The sequence below is a fragment of the Lissotriton vulgaris genome, chromosome 3_1, assembly GCF_964263255.1.
Source record: "Lissotriton vulgaris chromosome 3_1, aLisVul1.2, whole genome shotgun sequence".
Classification (NCBI taxonomy): Eukaryota; Metazoa; Chordata; class Amphibia; order Caudata; family Salamandridae; genus Lissotriton; species Lissotriton vulgaris.
Genome location: NC_141689.1, coordinates 1,444,393,092 through 1,444,410,803, shown reverse-complemented (window position 1 = coordinate 1,444,410,803; position 17,712 = coordinate 1,444,393,092). Strand labels below are relative to the sequence as shown.

The following is a 17,712-nucleotide window of genomic DNA, read 5'->3' as shown; positions in this document are numbered from 1 at the left end:
ACCCACAGCACTTTTGATCTTCTACTTCCTCCTAATTGATCCATCATCAAAAAGGACCGGTTAGGCTGTCAGGGGAGGTATTGCAACCATCTTCAGAGACTCATTACAGTGCATGACGAACCCAATGACTCTTCCTCCACATTCCAATGCCTCACTCTGTATGTACGTGCTCAACACAATTCTCCTTGCAGAATACATGCAATCTACCATCGACAAGGTGATAACACAGCCTTTGTCGAGGAATGTGTCAACCTTGTTAATGACCAAACAACACAAGGCAATAGACTGATCTTTATGGAAGACTTTAAATTCCACTGGGCACCAAAGAAAAGCCTATAGTGAACCACCTTTCCAATACTCACTCCATAAACTATCTGATCCAACATAACCTAAAAACAATACATACAAAAGGTGCCATACTAGATCTATTTATCTCCAAAGAAGACCTGCTCTTAGTGAACAAACTCATACAGGTAGATTCATCCAATCATTTCCTTATTCCCATCACCTTACAATTCTCTCATACTGTGACAATGCTCCAAATGAAAAGAGATAATACCTAGTTCCCAGATACCAGGAGTCTGGACATCAGGTACTTAGCAACACAGCTCAGAAGATACTGCCTCCCATCGACCTCATCACAGATGTCAAGGACTTGACCTCCCACAGTCTTGGATGTTTGTTTGATCTGCTTTATAATGTAGCTCCTCTTCAAAGCAAAAAATAAACAATCTATACCATTTGCCTCATGGTTCAACAAGGAAAGGAAATCTATAGGAATTCTAAAGAAGAAATTGAGACAGTCGCCTCCACCACTATCCTGAAATGTCTCAGAAATGCGAGGTTGCTGTACAAAAGACATATCTTTTGCTCAAAATCCAATCACTTTAGATCCCTCTGTTATCTTGTCAAAACTGCCAACAGCCCCTCTAATTTTACAATAATCAAATTTGATGACCTACCAACAAACACAGATATATTTCTACAGTTGTTTGACCCCAAAGTAAAATCGACTTTATCTCAAGATGTCCACCCTCCCCCTCCACTGATGTGCAAATCCAAAAGACACTTGGCAAATATTTAACATCATTACATTATCAGACTCAATCACAATCATCTTGAACACCAAATCATCATACCACTGTATGAAATCAATCCCAGGTAACTTAGCCAAACACCCTTATAGTAAAATGCTCCCCTACTGGACAAAATTGGTGAATCTCTCCCTCAGCCAAGGAACCCTTTCATGAATCTCTCAAAACTGGACAAGTCACCCCTCTTATCAAAAATAGACTCTGCAGATACTAATGACCTCAACAACTATTACCTGATCTCCACCTGCCTTCCCTCGCAATAATCATTCAAAGGTGTGCAGCAGAGGAACTCAGCCAACACATCAAAGATAACTGTCTAAATAAGTCGGCTACAGCCCAGAAACAGTTTTACCACATGTTTTACCACAAGTGGTCGATGATGCACTTCATATCTTAGACACAGGCAGCTCCTGCCTCCTGATTTTTCTTGACCTGTCTTCAACCTTTGACAAGGTAAATTACCACACACTCCTAGACATGCTTAAATATTGAAAGGGCATTGACGGCGTGGGACTTAAATGGTTTGAATCATACCTTATGGTCAGATCAGAGGATACAAATAATGACTGTCTCCCAACAACAATGGCTGTTGAGCAGGTGGTCTTCAAATTGTCTATCCTTGCCTGACCCTATTCAACCTGTACATCAAGCTTCTTGGAGCCCTCCTTAAGGAATAAGGGATTTTCTAACATCAGTATGCCAATGACACACAACTATACCGAAAGCTCTCCTCTCCAAACAACATCTCACATCTCGCCATCATCCTAAACTGAAAACTGGATGACTTCTCATCACCTAAAACTGAACCCTTCCAAAACTTAAATTCCTCCTCATATTCCCATCCAAACGAACACTTTTCATTACAATATTGGACGGCCACACTCAACATCCTCAGTAACTCATTGTTGTTGACAATGCCAAATCCCTATGAGTTATCCTACACAAGAAGCTTAACTGGCAGTCTCAAATCGTCATCATGGCTAGAAATGCGTGCCATCAACTGCATCTTTGCTGGGGAATCTGCCTCTACATTCCAGAACCAGATCTGAAATCTCTTGCTCATACATTGGTAATCTCCTGAATAGACTATTGTAACTCTTGCTTGACTAGTTGCTGATCTGGGCCCTGTAACTGAGTGATCCACGTTTTCCTGCAGCTAGGCATGGCCTTCTGCCCTACCTAAGGGGCATTATTACCTCTACTATAGGATTGGAACTCACTTTTCCTGCACCACAGAAGGTGCAGTAGAACTATTTTTGATTGAATACTCTCACTCTGCAACCCTGGTTCCAATTGGTTGTAGGGTAGGTATTTTTACCTGTTCCTGAAGAAACCCTGCTGACCCTCAAGGCACTGAGGCATGGGGAACTGCATCTTTCTTTGTGCTAGTATATCTACAAACCCCATATCAATATCCACCAAAATGTGCATTCGTTTCTCCTTAGCTCTTTCAGAATCGTTTATTTTATTTTCCTGTGTTCTCTGAAATACCTTTGAGTACGTTTAACATGTTTCCCACCAAAATATATAGTAAGGTAGCTTGACAATGCTTATTTATCTTAGTTTGGCACCAAGCCCATGATCTGTTTCACACTGTAGTGACTCCGTTGAGCTTATAGACACATTTATAATGGGGATTCTCTGAACATTGTGCAAAGATAATTCCTGTTGGGTAGGCAAGGAATACAGCAAGCAAGAATTTCTGGCTTCTGCAGCGCGCATACTGTTCTGCTGGTGGAACGCAAAACGCAGTCCTCAATGAATGATATAACTCTGATGGGCAGGTCCCCGACTTCCCAAAGGACCGCTACACATATTAAGCGGTCAACTTCACTATTGGGCCACTTATGAGTATTCAAAAGCATGGCTGGTGCCTGGCTATTGAATTTCCATTGGCTGGCCTTCTGGGCAGGGATGGAAGACTGGGGTGGGCATTTGGCTTCCGTTCATTGGAGGCAAAGGTCAAAATCCTGAGAATAGGTCCAAAAGTTATTATATATTTTCTACAATAGTTATGTTTAATTCTTTCCAAAGTAAAAAGGCAATGTTTGTCGAGCATCACTCACGCTCTGCTTGCTCACTGATCTATGAAAGCTACTGAGGAAAAACAAAGTACAAAACAAGTAACGAAAGCATACGTGTGTGCCCCCGAAAGTCTATGCAGGGCATTCTCATGTTGCACATTCTGAACACAACCACATTCTGCCTGCACAAGTCACAATTGCACCAACAGCTGGTTTAAGAAATGGACTCTTGTTAACATAGTGGTTTTGAAAGAGTGCGGTTAATGGATTAGAATATAACATAACTTGTATTTAAAGTGCACATTCACCTGTAGGCATCTTGGCGCAGGATAACAGATGTTTTTCGTTAGCCAACTCAATGGTCCTCATTTTATCAACCTTAGATGGATGAAAGTCAGAGTAGAGCCGGTGGGAATTGAACCTGTGACCATGAGGTTGAACACAGGCCCCTGTTGTGGTCATATTAGACCACAGAGCCATCAGACCGATCTATAATGTGGAACAAATCATGTATTCATTAAAAGCGCCCCTTCCATTCTTTCAGTTTTTAAAAGTGCTGAAGCCACACCTCTTTACAAAAGAAAAAAAACTGTACATCACAATGAAGAACTATTGCAGTTCGAATCCGGCACCCCAAACCCAAATCTACTTTCTGAAGGTATCTCTGTCTTTGACCAGTGATACAAAAAGTGATGGGAGGAATGCTTGCAAATATTTTAACCACTGGAAATCCATCGGGATAGCATTGCAGCCCAACGTTTTCACCCTCTCTGCCACTCTAGAAAAAGGCCCGCCTCATGCAAATCAGGACTGACACTGCTCCTGTCGGGAACAGTCCACCCCGAACTGCCAGGTGAGCCCCCTAAGGGACCACAAGCCACTACTGACTGGTTTCTGTGCCTTTTACTCTTTATAGCGCTCTTAGAATTCTTATGGAAAAGATGATATAATTATAACTAGTTACCATTTAAATCCCAGTTCAAATTACACTTTTCTCTCCTTTCCTTCCCACTTGAAGTGATTCACCCACCCCATGTTCTTTTTCAAGCAAGCTAGTTCATTACAATTACGAAGAATTTTAGAACGGTTAAAATGTGTGTCCAGAGAAACCAACTGTGTACTTTTCACCACGTTTCCTGTTTTACTGTAAATCTTAAGCTTCCTTGGTCATCGTGAAGAATCAGAACTAAGGAGTCAGGCAGCCGTTTTTATATTCTTGGCCGAAACTTACATTCTTGCTGCATAAGGTAAGTAAGAGCGCCATGTGTACCAGCACACCAGGCGGTCATAATGCCTTTGCTAGACCACAGATGATATTTGAAACTATGTGTGTCAGTGTCCCTTCTGAATTTTGAACAGTAGTGTTCTTACTCAAAGAGTCAGCAACTTTCCCTCTCTCGCCCCAGTAGCCATAGTACTCTGGAGCTGAAACCACCTTAAAGCCTCTGAGGCTATCTGGCCTAAAGGGCAATCTGGCAGTGCCAGAAGGGCTGGGCTGACACGTCATTGTGTGAGCTGGGTTTTTGGCTGCTTGTGAGCATGTTTTATGGTCTGGTGAACTGGTTTTCACAATTGATTTCCCTGGTGTTCCCACAAACATTGCACACTGCAGGCATACATGCAACCAGTCTCCCTTTCCTTTCAAAACACATATATAGAGTGCGTTTATGAGCTCAAAAACTGCCCCGATTCACAAATGTGAGCCACTTTCTAGCGATCTGATTTGTCAACTGGGGTCCCTTTTTCTTGGTGCTGGGGTCTATTTTTTGGCCCAGACCGAACCTGTATCTTACACTTCTATACACTACTGAACAGTGGCAGCCAATAAGATTTTGTCGGAGGGGGCAAACGGGGCACAATCTCACCCACACATATATATATAACACTAGCCGCGGTCAGTAGTGGGAGTACCTGCAGGGCGGTGACGTGGGGAGAGGGAGGGGCAGGGTGGGGGGTAGTAATGTATGGATTACAGAGCTTTACAGGTAAGTAAACATGTAAATAAATAAAACGAATTTTGTTGCATACACTGCATCCCCAAATGCGATGCAGTGCGCGCAATGAAATTAGTTTTATTTATTTACATGTTTACTTACCTGTAAAGCTCCGTAATCCATACATTACTACCCCCCACTCTGTCCCTCCCCATGTCACCGCCCTGCAGGTACTCCCACTACCAACAGCCGCTGCATAACACTCAAAGCAATGTCTTCACACACACACGAATGCACGTACACAAAAACATCCATTCACATCACTCTTCACCAAACATTCATACATACACGCACGTACAAATACATCCACTTTCATCACTCCTCACCAAACATTCATACATACACTCATGCATGCACACAAACGCATCCATTCACAACACTCAACGCCAAACATTCATACATACATGCACGCATGCACCAAACAGTTTAAAGGAAAAACAAACACCTGCAGCCAGCTCTGCCTCGGTGGTTCCAGGAGGCTTGGGACTCCTCTTTTCCCATATTGGCTGAGGTCAGCCAATGAGGGAAGGCAGCAGTCCCAATGTCATCACAGAGTGGGATGGGGTCAGTGAGACTGCTGACCCCACCCCACTCTGTGATGAAGTGTCACTGATTGACACTCGACCCTGGGCGCTTCAGGGCTTAAAACTGAAGCACCCAGGTGTGAGGCAATCAGTGACGCTACCCCTCGTCACTGAGGGGAGTACCTCAGGGGCATTTGCTAAGCTGAGGACGTCACACCCACAGGAACCGTGACCTCCTCAGCCCAGCAAAGTTCAGCTCAGGCAGCCAGGAGCCTGCGCTAAATGCTCATGTCTGGCTCCTGGCTGCTTGAACTGAAAGTGAACAGTGTCTGCCAGGCTGACCTTTCTGAAGCCTGGCAGACACATTTCATGAGGGGCGAAAGGTGGTGGGGCGTGGCTCCTCAGCCCCTTTGGACCGGCCACTCCTGCTACTGAACACGTGTAAATGTATGAAAATTCTTAAACATTTCCATTTTCTCATCTGGACACTTGTGCCTGGCAGAGTTCTCCAAGCAAACTATTGGGAACATCATGTGACATGTTCCCCAGGCTCCCAATTCCACAGTGAGTAATTCTGCATAGTGTACAATGTCACATTGAGAAAATGAAAATTTTTCTCTTTTCTTTTTCTCTGCATGGGAAAACCTATTTCCTACACTCCCATTGAATTTGGGGGAGACCCGTCCTCCTTTCCACTTTGGAAGCGGAGTTACTCCAGCCTTTTGTTGGAGTAAAACTCTGATTTTATTCAGAGTGAGAAAATGTCTGATCTGAGTCTGTGAATGCGGTAAAACGCTCTAGTTTGTGGGATTTCACAACCTTTTTTTGGCAAACGATGCTTTAATCTTGCCACCCCACACCCATTGTGTCTGGTTTGCTTCTCCAGAATTCCATGCATCGGCAGACAATTACACGGTAGTAGAACTATTTACGCCTGTCACTCAACATTCTGTGAATTCTTGACAGGCTTAAATCGAATAATTTTCAGCCATATAACAAAATTAGTTTGTTAGTTGGGCCTAATATGGTTTACTTTAGGCAACACGTATCCCCTGTACATTGTTGAATGCAGTCAAGACTGTTTCATGTAACACACTGATGTTGATGTTACTTCATCAGTCACAGTATATATGGCGTGTGCTTTGTGAACGAGTAAAGCCACCTCTGTGACAGGACAGGTACCTTCAATACTGGTTATGTTATGTTAAGAGATTTATAGAGCGCTCGTATACCCAAAGGTATACCCTCATTTGCAGGGTACATGTCCCATGGAAATGAGAAAATGCCCTTTCAAGAATTTGGTGATGTGGCTTTTTATTCTATTATACAGAAAGGAATATGTGACCAATCCCGTAATAACAATGTGAGCTGGTGTGACACATAATGCTGAATGCAAATGGTGGTTTGGCCAATAGAACCCTTTGCAAAAATGGTGTCATTTTGTCTACATATTGACATCACCTAAGATGCCAAAAGATCTCTATGTATTGATGGCTTTAATGTTTTACTGACAAGGGATAGATTTGAATGGGCATTTGTGAAACTGCCCTACTTTCTGTATAAAAGTGAAAGTACTTAGCATGGTGTGAAAAAGGGCGCAGAATCAATTGGAACAGCAACAGCTTTGCACAATCCTGCTGTAAAATCATTGCTGCTTTGACTTCTAGTCTTGCAGACTGAGCTGGCACTGTGTAGGGAAGTGTGGCACAAAGCAGACCAGAGGGTGAATGTCAAAGAGCTGAGTTTCTTCTATGCTCCACAAGGTGGTAGCATAGAGCATAGTGGGTGATGGTATGCTAAATAACGCAACCTTTATTTAAACCAGCGCCGTCTTATTACTACAAAAAAAAAGAAATATCAGATCATAGTAGCTTAAATAAATTCTTAAATATAGAATTTAAAATATAAAAATATAAAATCGCTTTATTCATATTCACATTTACTCTAAAAAAAATCCTTCCCATATACTTACAAGCAGTTCATAAGTGTGCTAAACCAATAAATTCACGTCAATAACAAACAGTTTACAATGGCTAGACAAAATACAAATCAAACATACATTATGCGCACTCTTACCCTGTTTGCACCCAATGAATTACAAAGAACCCAAAACCAAAGCGTCATGCTCTAAATAAAAGTTGAATACTTTGCGCACCATTCGCATCAAAAGAATGGGGCCCACAAAATACTTCTGCACCTTATAAGACGGAGTGGGGAGACAAATAGAGCTTAAATCCTTCCCATGCCCCCACCCCATGCAATCTTGTAGCGGTTCACCAGTCACTTCTTCAGGTTTTAAATTTATTGGTACCCGTTCTCGGCCACTACTGACCACTGAATGCTTTTAAACCGTTACCAAAATCTCCATTTTATATCAAATTTCAATGCTTGACAGTTATGCATTGAATGCTGTAAATCACGATGGCAAGCTATGCATTTTGAGCAGCTTTTTACCAAGCCTAATGCCGGCCAAATGATGTTGTACTATGAGTACTTCCGAAAACTACATCGTATAGACCATATTGTGTTAAATGCAGATGTCGAAGTCAGTGGGAACTAAGTCCCACTTGTTACCTTTACAGTTAATTAGTTTCACTGAACTACCTTTACAGATCCAGTCGTTTTTTTGCTTTCCTTTGAAGAATACATCTTTTTTACTATTGTGTTAATGGTTTCTTCTGTGCACCTAATTAGCTTAGAAGGATTTTAACTGTAATTAGTTCCACTCCAGCTCCACCTCGGAGCATTCTCACTTTTTCCACTGGTAAGCTGCTGCTCATCCTACCAGTACATCTTTGTTATACTTTAACCACTAGTTGGATGTTTAATTTTAGGCATGCATGCTTTAGCAGTCAGCATATTGCATTATTATGAATAATGAGTGAATGATATCTGTAGAACTCAATAAACATAAAATAATTAACATTACAGAATGGATCTGGCTAGAGTAACGTTCGAGTTCTGCAGTTAGTAGCTGAATCCACCCTAGTCAAACCCCATCTGTTGACTTTGAGTCCTCTGAAGGTCAGCATGACCTGACTCAAACTAGTGCTGGATCAAAGTCCAACAATCAAGAACCTTGGAATCAGCAGATGAGTGTTAAACTTAGGAAAACACAGTTGCTATGATGGACTTGGCTGAAAATATTAACACTGCCTCACATTCGGTCATGAAAATGTTGCCCATGCTCATGCGGTAGCAGGGTCAACAGGGATGCATCATAAGCACAATATCCAAGGATCATCAAGTTTGATACAGGACAATACTGGTCATTGTTTCATCCAGATTCATTTTCTGTCTGACGAACTACACGGTTGCAGACTGGGCATCTGTGTGCCACTCTCTCTTGTGGCCACAGAAGCGTTACCACAGCCGCCGCCGGCACAGGTAAACGTGGTGGGCGTGGCTGGGAACACGGAATTGGTATAATTAATTAAATAAATAATTCCTATTCTGTCGGCTCCTCCCCTTCTGCGTCCTGCCCCAGCCCACCTCCCCACTGTGATTACCTGTGCCGGCCGCTGCTGCGTTACAGTAGTCATGGATGAAGGCGGCATGTGTTTGCTCATAGTGTCTGGGTTGAACTCTGCCCAAATTGTTAACAGATTCATGTGCAAGTTTCCTTTTCTGTCATTTCCCTCACACACCTTTTGTTTTCCATGAATTGTGTGTCAATAGACCTCCGTTTCCCTAATGTTTTAAGGTTTTGAGTAGTGTAGTTTGGAAAATAAAAAGAGAAACAGAGTCATTGAAGGAGAGAAAGAGAGAATTTGATCCAAAAAGAATACATTATCATATAAAGCTGAACTGGAAAATTCAAATGAAGACACAGAGAAAAATGAAATGTCACACTCAATGAAGGAGTATCCCTTACCCGAAAACATGCCAATATTGGAGAGTCCAGAACACAGGCAACTGATGACCAAGTACAGGGTCAGTGATCCCAGATCAGAGACAGGAGCAGAGCTGTACACACAGATCTGGAATGTAAGAAGGGACCTGTCAGCAATGATGTGACCTGTAACTCATAGAAAAGCATACCTTGTCATAAAAACGAAGATGGATGCACTGCTGTTGTGGGGACTTCGGTCATGGGAGGCTGGTCTTCTCCCAACTTACAGATATGATGAAACGCTGAACTCATTTGTTCAACGTCATTTCCAATCCCTCTGCTGTGGGAGCAGCGATGCTCTCCGGACAGGGCAGGACAAATGTTTTGTATCTTGGGTTGCCCTTTGGAACTACATATACTCACAGCATAGCTATCAGACTTTTTTTCAAAATATGCAAGTTTGCTCATGTGGCTGGAACCCACCAACACTTACGATGTATGCTTGTATGTATTGATCTGATATTTTGATGGCGCAAACCTGGCGAATAGGCCAGTGAGTGCTGTACATGGTCAAAGGCAAGCTTAAAGTTAATATTTAAAGTCAATAAGTAATAGGGAAAGCCGAGTTCTGATTTGCATTCTCGGCACCTAGACGCCTTCGGATGAGGCTGCGGTTACAAGTTCTTTCACTCATTTACAGATAAAAACAATATCTGCATTCTGTTTGGATATGATCCAGAGTAGATCCAAAAGGCAGCGGTATTCTTGTTAACATGTGACACCATCAAAAACACCAGAATTTAGAAGTAAAACAACTGCTATTCCCATGACGCCCTAGACATTTTCCAAAAACGTGTAAACATATGAGCAGGGACACTGGAATTAGGCGACAAGGGAGAACCAAATTATGCAGCAGGCTTGGCTAAATTATGTGACAAGAAACACAAATTATGTGGTGTAATACATCACTTTTTGCGACAGTATAGTGCATTATTTTCTATGTTTACACATGTTAACAGTATCTAGGCAAATGTTCCACCTCCTTAGAAACAGTTTAACACATATAAAAAAAAAAAATTAGGCAATTGAAAGGTAATCAATCGACTTTTATGAAAGGCCCTCCACTGCACAGCAACACCAGTCACTGCATTTTTTGTGACTTTTGACGTTTGAGCTGGAAACAATTTTGTTTTTTATAATATCTGCAAATTGTGCTGCAGATGGTGTAATGTGGCAAATACAGCAAATACATAACTATGCCGAAAACGCCATGGTCGAAGAATCGTATAATTTCAGTGGCCCTGCATATAAGAAATATTGAAATAAACGGATTTGAATTTTTTTGAATTAAAAAAGACAGAGGCAGGTGTGTGTGTGTATATGTTGTTTGCGAGTGTCTAAATATGAAACCTACTTCAAAATCTTGTTTTTGGAAGCAATTATCATTTTTCCGCGCTCCAACATTAGTACAGCAAAAGACTGTCTGAATATTGATCTGAGCTGAAGTTTAAAACCCTCTACATATTTCTGGCAACAGCTCAGGGTTTTCATCCATGATCCATGTGTGTGGTGGAAACCATTTCCTCTACTTTGTCTCCATTAGGTGATCAAAGCTGTTGAGGAGGGGTACCGCTTGCCAAGTCCCATGGACTGCCCTGCTGCTCTCTACCAGCTCATGCTGGACTGCTGGCAGAAAGACCGGAACTGCAGGCCCAAGTTCGAGGAAATTGTCAGCCTGCTGGACAAGCTCATCCGGAACCCCAGCAGCTTGAAGATACTGGTTAATGCATCCAACAGGTACCTCTCTACTTGCCAAACCACGCTTAATTATGATTGATGCTGTGATCCTTCGAATTATGCACATCTGGGCTGTTTAGTTAGTGATGCTTCGCCTAACACCACTTCCAGTGTTGCACAACACTTATTCTCAAATCGGCCTTGCACAGGTGGCCCTGACATCAGTAATAAGTTGGGCTCCCAGTTTCTTTGGTATTTATTTTTTTCACATTATTGTCTGTATTTATACACATTTTTTTCGCTAAATGTATCTTTATTTTTCCACATTTATTTCGGGGTTGTGATAAAACAAAGCTGAAACTTGTATATTTCCACATTTATTTAGCTAAAAGTATATATTCCTACTAGAATGGCAGAAAAACTTGAATGATATGCAGACCCACAGATGATAGATCAATACACTTATATGAAAACATGCAGAATTTAATATCGAACTTGTGCTTGCTTATATACTATTGTTTGAGCCTCTTACCTTTCAATCCGCACAACTATAAGCCTGGCCGTCATGAGTGACAACATTTATAATCACTAAAAAGGGAACTCATTTCCGCTTTTATCCGCATTTAATATAAATCAATAAAAACAGAAAACAGAGAGCCATTCAATGAGTACAACTGAAGTTTTCCATTCCATGTAGCCACATGTTTTCTGTGAATATCTAGAAAATGATGTCCAGTTAGCTGAAAAGTAAGGCCAATGTGTTGTGAGGTCCATGGTCTATCGGAGGTTAATTCCGCTCCGGGTAACTCCTTATTCCAAGTTTCAAAAGTGGGAATGGGGGAATAACATGGCAAGAGGGGATACTGTCCCCTGTTGCAAGCTAAAAAACTAAAATGGTGCAGTATTTCCCAGGAAAAATTCAGCCGCGTGTACTCGGCAAAATGTGTGGGGGTGAAAAAGTGTACAATAGTTGCACAAGTTGTAATCACAGTTCGGGCGCAAACTCCCTTCTGTGCCCGAATCGGTGTTGGCAACCTAACTGTAATGACAACTTAAGTGGTTTTCTTTTCTACTGAGTCCTTTCCTTTTTTAATTTTTAGCAACCCGTCTACGAAAGTACGCACTGGTATTTTTTGTTCGGTTAGCAGACATATTAGTGCAATCCACTGCATCACAGACCTTTTGAAAAGTGCATGCAGGGCTTTAAGTGGGAAACAGAAACTGGGGGTGCTCTAAAAGGGGCGTGGTAAATCTCTTAAAGGGGTGTGGCCTATCCGAGTAGGGGCATGGTCTAAATCTAGATAACTAGCACTGCTCCTCACGGGATCCCTTTAATCCCTCAGTGACTTTCTCCCAACTTATACTCTGCAGTTTTTCTGCTTGACCTTTCAGGTTGAAAGCCAGGGCTATCAAGGGCGGCCAAGTATAAACAACATTATTTTTGTGCCCGTATGACATCCACACACTCCTTTCACTCTCCCCCCACCCCCCACTCTTCTCTCTGTGTCTTTGTCTTCCTCTCTTTCTGTAGGAATGAAGGTCCTCTTCTGTGAACTTAACCTCTAGAATATTTTCTGGCTGACCCTCTAATCCCCATATTTGGTCATTTGATTGAACCAAAACGGGTCAAAAGGCATTTTGGTGACCAGTTTTGTTTTTAGGTTTACGTTTTATGTTTGTGAATCACACAAACAGCATCTAACAAATGCAAATACCATCAATATGGAAAAGCTGCCATACAGTAGTATCTCACCCAGGAATTATGTTTCAGCTTTTTATTTTATCTTCATTAGTTTATTTTTGCAATTTTATATGGTGCAGACTCGACCCAAAGGCATTGACGCAGGAAAGTAAGAAGTACCCTTTGGATAACACACATCACAGAGTCAAAGATAAGCATTACGGAACTAAAAGTAACAAACAATTTGTTGCAGCGTAGACAGTCCCTTGCCAGGAGGCACTTGGCTGTCAATCACAACACACGCATAAAAAAATAAAGATGCAAGTTTGTAACTGGAATCTACACGTTATACAAGCTCAAACTAAAAAACTATTTTAATCAAACTGTGGGGATAACCCACTGTACTTACAAATCAAGTATGGGGCTCCATAGGTGAAAAATGGTGAAACTAATTTCCCCGACCTCTCCAATTCAAAACACGGCGCCAATTCATTAAGTGAAGGTTGTGTAGGTGCTGCTGGAGCAGGCTGCCTGGGGCAGAGGCGCACCTAGAGCCACATTTCGGGGGGAGAGGGCTAGGAAAAAAATTCAGGGGGGGTGAATCTTTAATCAATGGGCAGAGTGGAGCTGCAGGGGCTCTTAGAAGGGGTGAAACAACAGCAAGGCCTCATTAACAGGCAAATTGTCTTAAAGACCTGTGAAGTGCTGGGGTGTGGCTGTGTGGCTGTCTCAGGCGGGCTGACACACACGAAGGGGGTGGGTGAGAGGGGGGGGGGCTGCCGCTGAAGCCCTTTGAGTCCAATGGGTGTTGCGCGCCTGGCTGTGGTCCTCTGCCTCTTCAGTTTTTCATCGTCCCAGGCTGGCACCACGTCATGTCGTGACCACTTCTCAGTGAGGAAACTGCGCTCTCACTGCAGTAGCATAGGTTCAGAGATCGCCTTATAGCCCCCTTAGCTGTCCATCTTGAATACAGAAATACTTATAGAGGCTTACAGCCTTTTTGAAAGAACTCCCATATTTTTCTTCGAAATTGACCGGTTGGACTTTAACAGACACAGTGAATTGAACTTTTTGCCTAGTGTTTTCTACAATTCACAGAAAGGACCACTATAAGCTTTAGCAATTGTGCATCTATGCCCTGATAAAGTACTGTTAAGCTTCAGTTCTCCAAGCCCAGGTCTTGCTCGTCATAACCCTGGAGTCCCCGGCCTTATAGCCATGTACGGGTACCAAGCATAAATGAGACTTAGTAGTAATCACGGAAAGTGGAGGACACAGGGCCCTTTTATTGTAACACGAAGGGGAGCCTTGCATGGGGGCGAGTTATAGGAAGAGCATTTTTTTATTTTTTTACTCTTGGGCTTGCTTAGGCAATCCTGCCTCCCACAGGAGGCAATAATTCACTCTGTTAGGGCTGCGGTGCAGAGGTGGCAGTGTGGGGCTGCTGTTAAAGCCGGTTCTGAAGCATAGTTTCTTCCATATAGCGTACCCCCCTGGGTTACGGGAGGCTTGTCCCCAGCTGCACTTTACCCCTTCAGATCCTGCATCCAGAACCTTGGGGCTCTCCAACTGCTCTTTACCCCCACACTTTACTCTCGACCACCTCAGTGCCTGTGGGCAGAGCTCAGAGGCCACCTGAATGCTCTTTACCCCGGGACCCTGATATGAGCTGAGAGCAGATACCTCTATCTACCCTTTACCCCTTCTCGCCCGCATGGGCGCAGCTGAAACCCCCTGGCTGCACTCTGTGACCTCATGCCCAAGGAGTAGGCACCCTCTGGCTGTTCTTTGCCCTCTCGCCAAGCTCGGTGGCATTCTGTATGGCTAGCTCTCGGTTCCAGCCTTCAGACACCGACCTTACTGTCGAGAAATATGAGTCAGCCTTGAAGACCTGAGACAGACCAAGATAACCGCGCGCTGGAGCCAATGACGGGAGGGGGCATGCACGTGCAGGGTCAGTCAGGGGAAGACATCTGCACTGCACACAGGCTGCAGATATGCTCTGCTTGGGCACAGTCAGGGCTTTGTCTGTCCGGGTCTGAGCACCTGCAGTTTTTTTTGGGACCCTCGAAACGGGTCTGAAAAAAAAATGAAGAAAGGACTACCTTTGCCAGCTGCGAAAATGGTGCCCGATAGAGACCCGTTTCGAGGGCCCCCCAAAAAAACTGCTGGTGCTCAGACCCAGACAGACCCGGCCCACTTAAAGCCCTGAGTACATGTATGGCTGGCTCAAGGGCAGTGCAACCGGTGGTCCTGCACTGTGGAGGGGGTGCTGATCTCAAGGAGGGGTGCTGTTTTTAGCGATAACTTATGATTAGAGAGATGAGGGGCACTTTTGCCTAGTGGTAGTGAGAGAATCCGAGGAGGTGATCATGGGGCGTGAGGGTGCCAAAAATGATTGTCGTACTGGGCACCTCCAGCACTAGAGCTGGCACTTAGTATAGGTTTATGTGACCTGAAATGTGCCATACCGTCGGGTATTGTGGAAGGTTTAAACTGCACATCTTACCCACCTACAGTGTTGTAGTCTTCATGCATGTTGAAAAATGCATAGCTGTTGCACCACATATTCGGTTTCTTCTAAGGAATCAAATGTTTTTTTTCATTACTTAAATATCCAAAATGTATATCCTTGTGGTAATTTATAGTTACTTTTCTTTTGGTTGCATTTTTTTGGCACGTGTGCATGTGCTGAAAAGAATGGAAACTGAACAGAAAATTGTGTAAAATACTCTTTGCTTCCTTTTTTGGTTATGAGTTATTGTTTCTTCATTTAATCTGAGACTGTGCACCTGTTTTTCATATTTGAAGGCAGGTTACTCTGCCACCCAGTTAGTGTGAACTTATGCCATTTTGTGCCTGTTACTTAATTTAAATTTTAAAAATGGGTCTGCATTGTGGACACATCTGTTGCCATAGTCATGAAGCCATGTGATCCATGAATATTTTTTGTGATTGAGGCATTAGGCAGATGCATTCCAGATGGCTGTGACACAGAGATGTTATGTCTATTTTGTTCACAGTCTGTTAACTGAAATTGCATCCATTGATGGAAGGGTGGGAGCTCCAATCAAGGCTGCAGAGTGGCAGAGAGCCAATAATGGCTGGTGTAGACCTTCGTTAATTAGAAAGTTTGTCTTTCTGTTTCTCTGTTTAATTTAGAACATTCCGCTCTCTGAGCGTGGAATGTTCTAAATGAATTATAACCCTCTGCCTCATGATATATCAGTTGTTAAGTGCCCTTTCCTTCATTGCAGGCCCTCACAAGTAGCTTGGATCTATCATTCAGGTATAGATCTATTATTCACTGCCTGTATAGCAGTTGGCAGTGGGCTATATCGCTGGAATAGAACCTCTGTTCCAACTTTCCACTGTTTGTGCTTCTGTTTCTACTGGTTTAACGTAGAACTTTCTGACTACAGGGCAAGGAATGCTCTAATAACATTAGAACCCTTCTGCTCCAGGCCATTTTGGTTGACAAAGACCCTCCCACTCGTAGACTTAGATACACAGCCTTTAAACAGCAGTATAGCTATGGCCACTACAAATATACGATTTTGCAGATTTCCGCATAATTGAGGATTTGCTGCGTTTGCCACCTAACCCACCATCAGCTGCATAATTTGCATATTTTAAAAAACACCATCTTTTTTAGCTCAAACGGATCAAAAGTTGATAGAAATGCAGCAACGCTTATTGGTGTACAGTTAAATACCTTTGGCAAAGGTTGATTGTTCACCTTTTAGTTTGCTATTGCTGTATTTGGGTATCCAACTGGTACAAATGAGAGGAAACCTTTGCCCAGATAGTGTTAACATGATTAAAAATGACAAAATAATAAGGTGATACTATCGCAAAATATGCTGCATTATGTCCATAATTTGCCTTTTCTTGTGCCATTATGTAGTCCGACCTGCCACATAAGTTGGTCCTCACCTGCCGCATAATTCCAGTGGCCTTTGACACAGCCCTCTGCAGTCAGCAGGCTGTCATGCCATTTTATGATACTAGTGTAGTTTTGGATTGAATTCTTAATATTTTTGTTACGTCTTTTTATTTGAATAATGCTTTTGTGGTACTTCCTAAGTCTCTGGGAAAATATATATTGCCACTATGTGGTGACCATGCCCAGATGTTGCATCTGTTTGCATCATATTATGGTCACAGCTTCAGCATTGTGGCTGCTTATCTAAGAAGCCATACTTATTTCCTTTGTACTGCATGCGGATTACTCAGTCTTGCATTTTCCATAAAAGACACATAAGCCATTCCCTTTGGGCATTGTGCTTGAAACCTATGATGAACTCGTGCAAGGCTTAATTTGAGTCGGTGGTTTCCGGTGCTCGGCTCCAATACTTAACTGTGCAGCACCTGCCCTTGTGACAGCCTGCCACAAGGTGGCGATGTCTAGATAATTTAGAGACGACCACAACAACAGTTAATTATTGATGCTATATTCATTAAAAATGACTATTACCTGCTGCTAAGCCATTCTTATAGCTTTGGGCGGCTGAAATTGTCCGAATTGACGCACTTGTAGGAGTGTCAGTTAGTAGCTGTGTTGTTACCATCATTGACAGCATTGCAAGACAATGTGTGGTGGAAGCTGCAGTGCCCCCCCCCCCCCCCCTGACGAGAGCCCTGGCACTTATTTTGTTACAAATTAAGCACTGCTCATGTGTCAGCAAATTGTGCACAAACTAGCATCCTCAGTCACGCCGCAGACATTGAGTCTTACAGCCTTCTGCCCCCAGTGTCGGAGGTAACCACACATCTCGAGTAATTATGCACTTACTTCGTTTCCGGCACTTTCTCTGCAGAAGAAT

At 42.9% G+C, this 17,712-nt stretch overlaps 1 protein-coding gene across 5 annotated transcripts in view; it reads left to right on the top strand.

The window, feature by feature from the left end:
• The window catches only part of EPHA5 (EPH receptor A5), a 726,990-nt gene that overhangs the window by 685,127 nt on the left and 24,151 nt on the right, over window positions 1-17,712 (top strand). For all 5 annotated transcript variants that reach the window (XM_086961930.1, XM_086961929.1, XM_086961927.1 and 2 more), the window contains one exon: window positions 11,072-11,265. In XM_086961930.1, coding sequence (XP_086818056.1) covers window positions 11,072-11,265 — 194 coding nt within the window. The remainder of the gene's footprint in view (window positions 1-11,071; window positions 11,266-17,712) is intronic.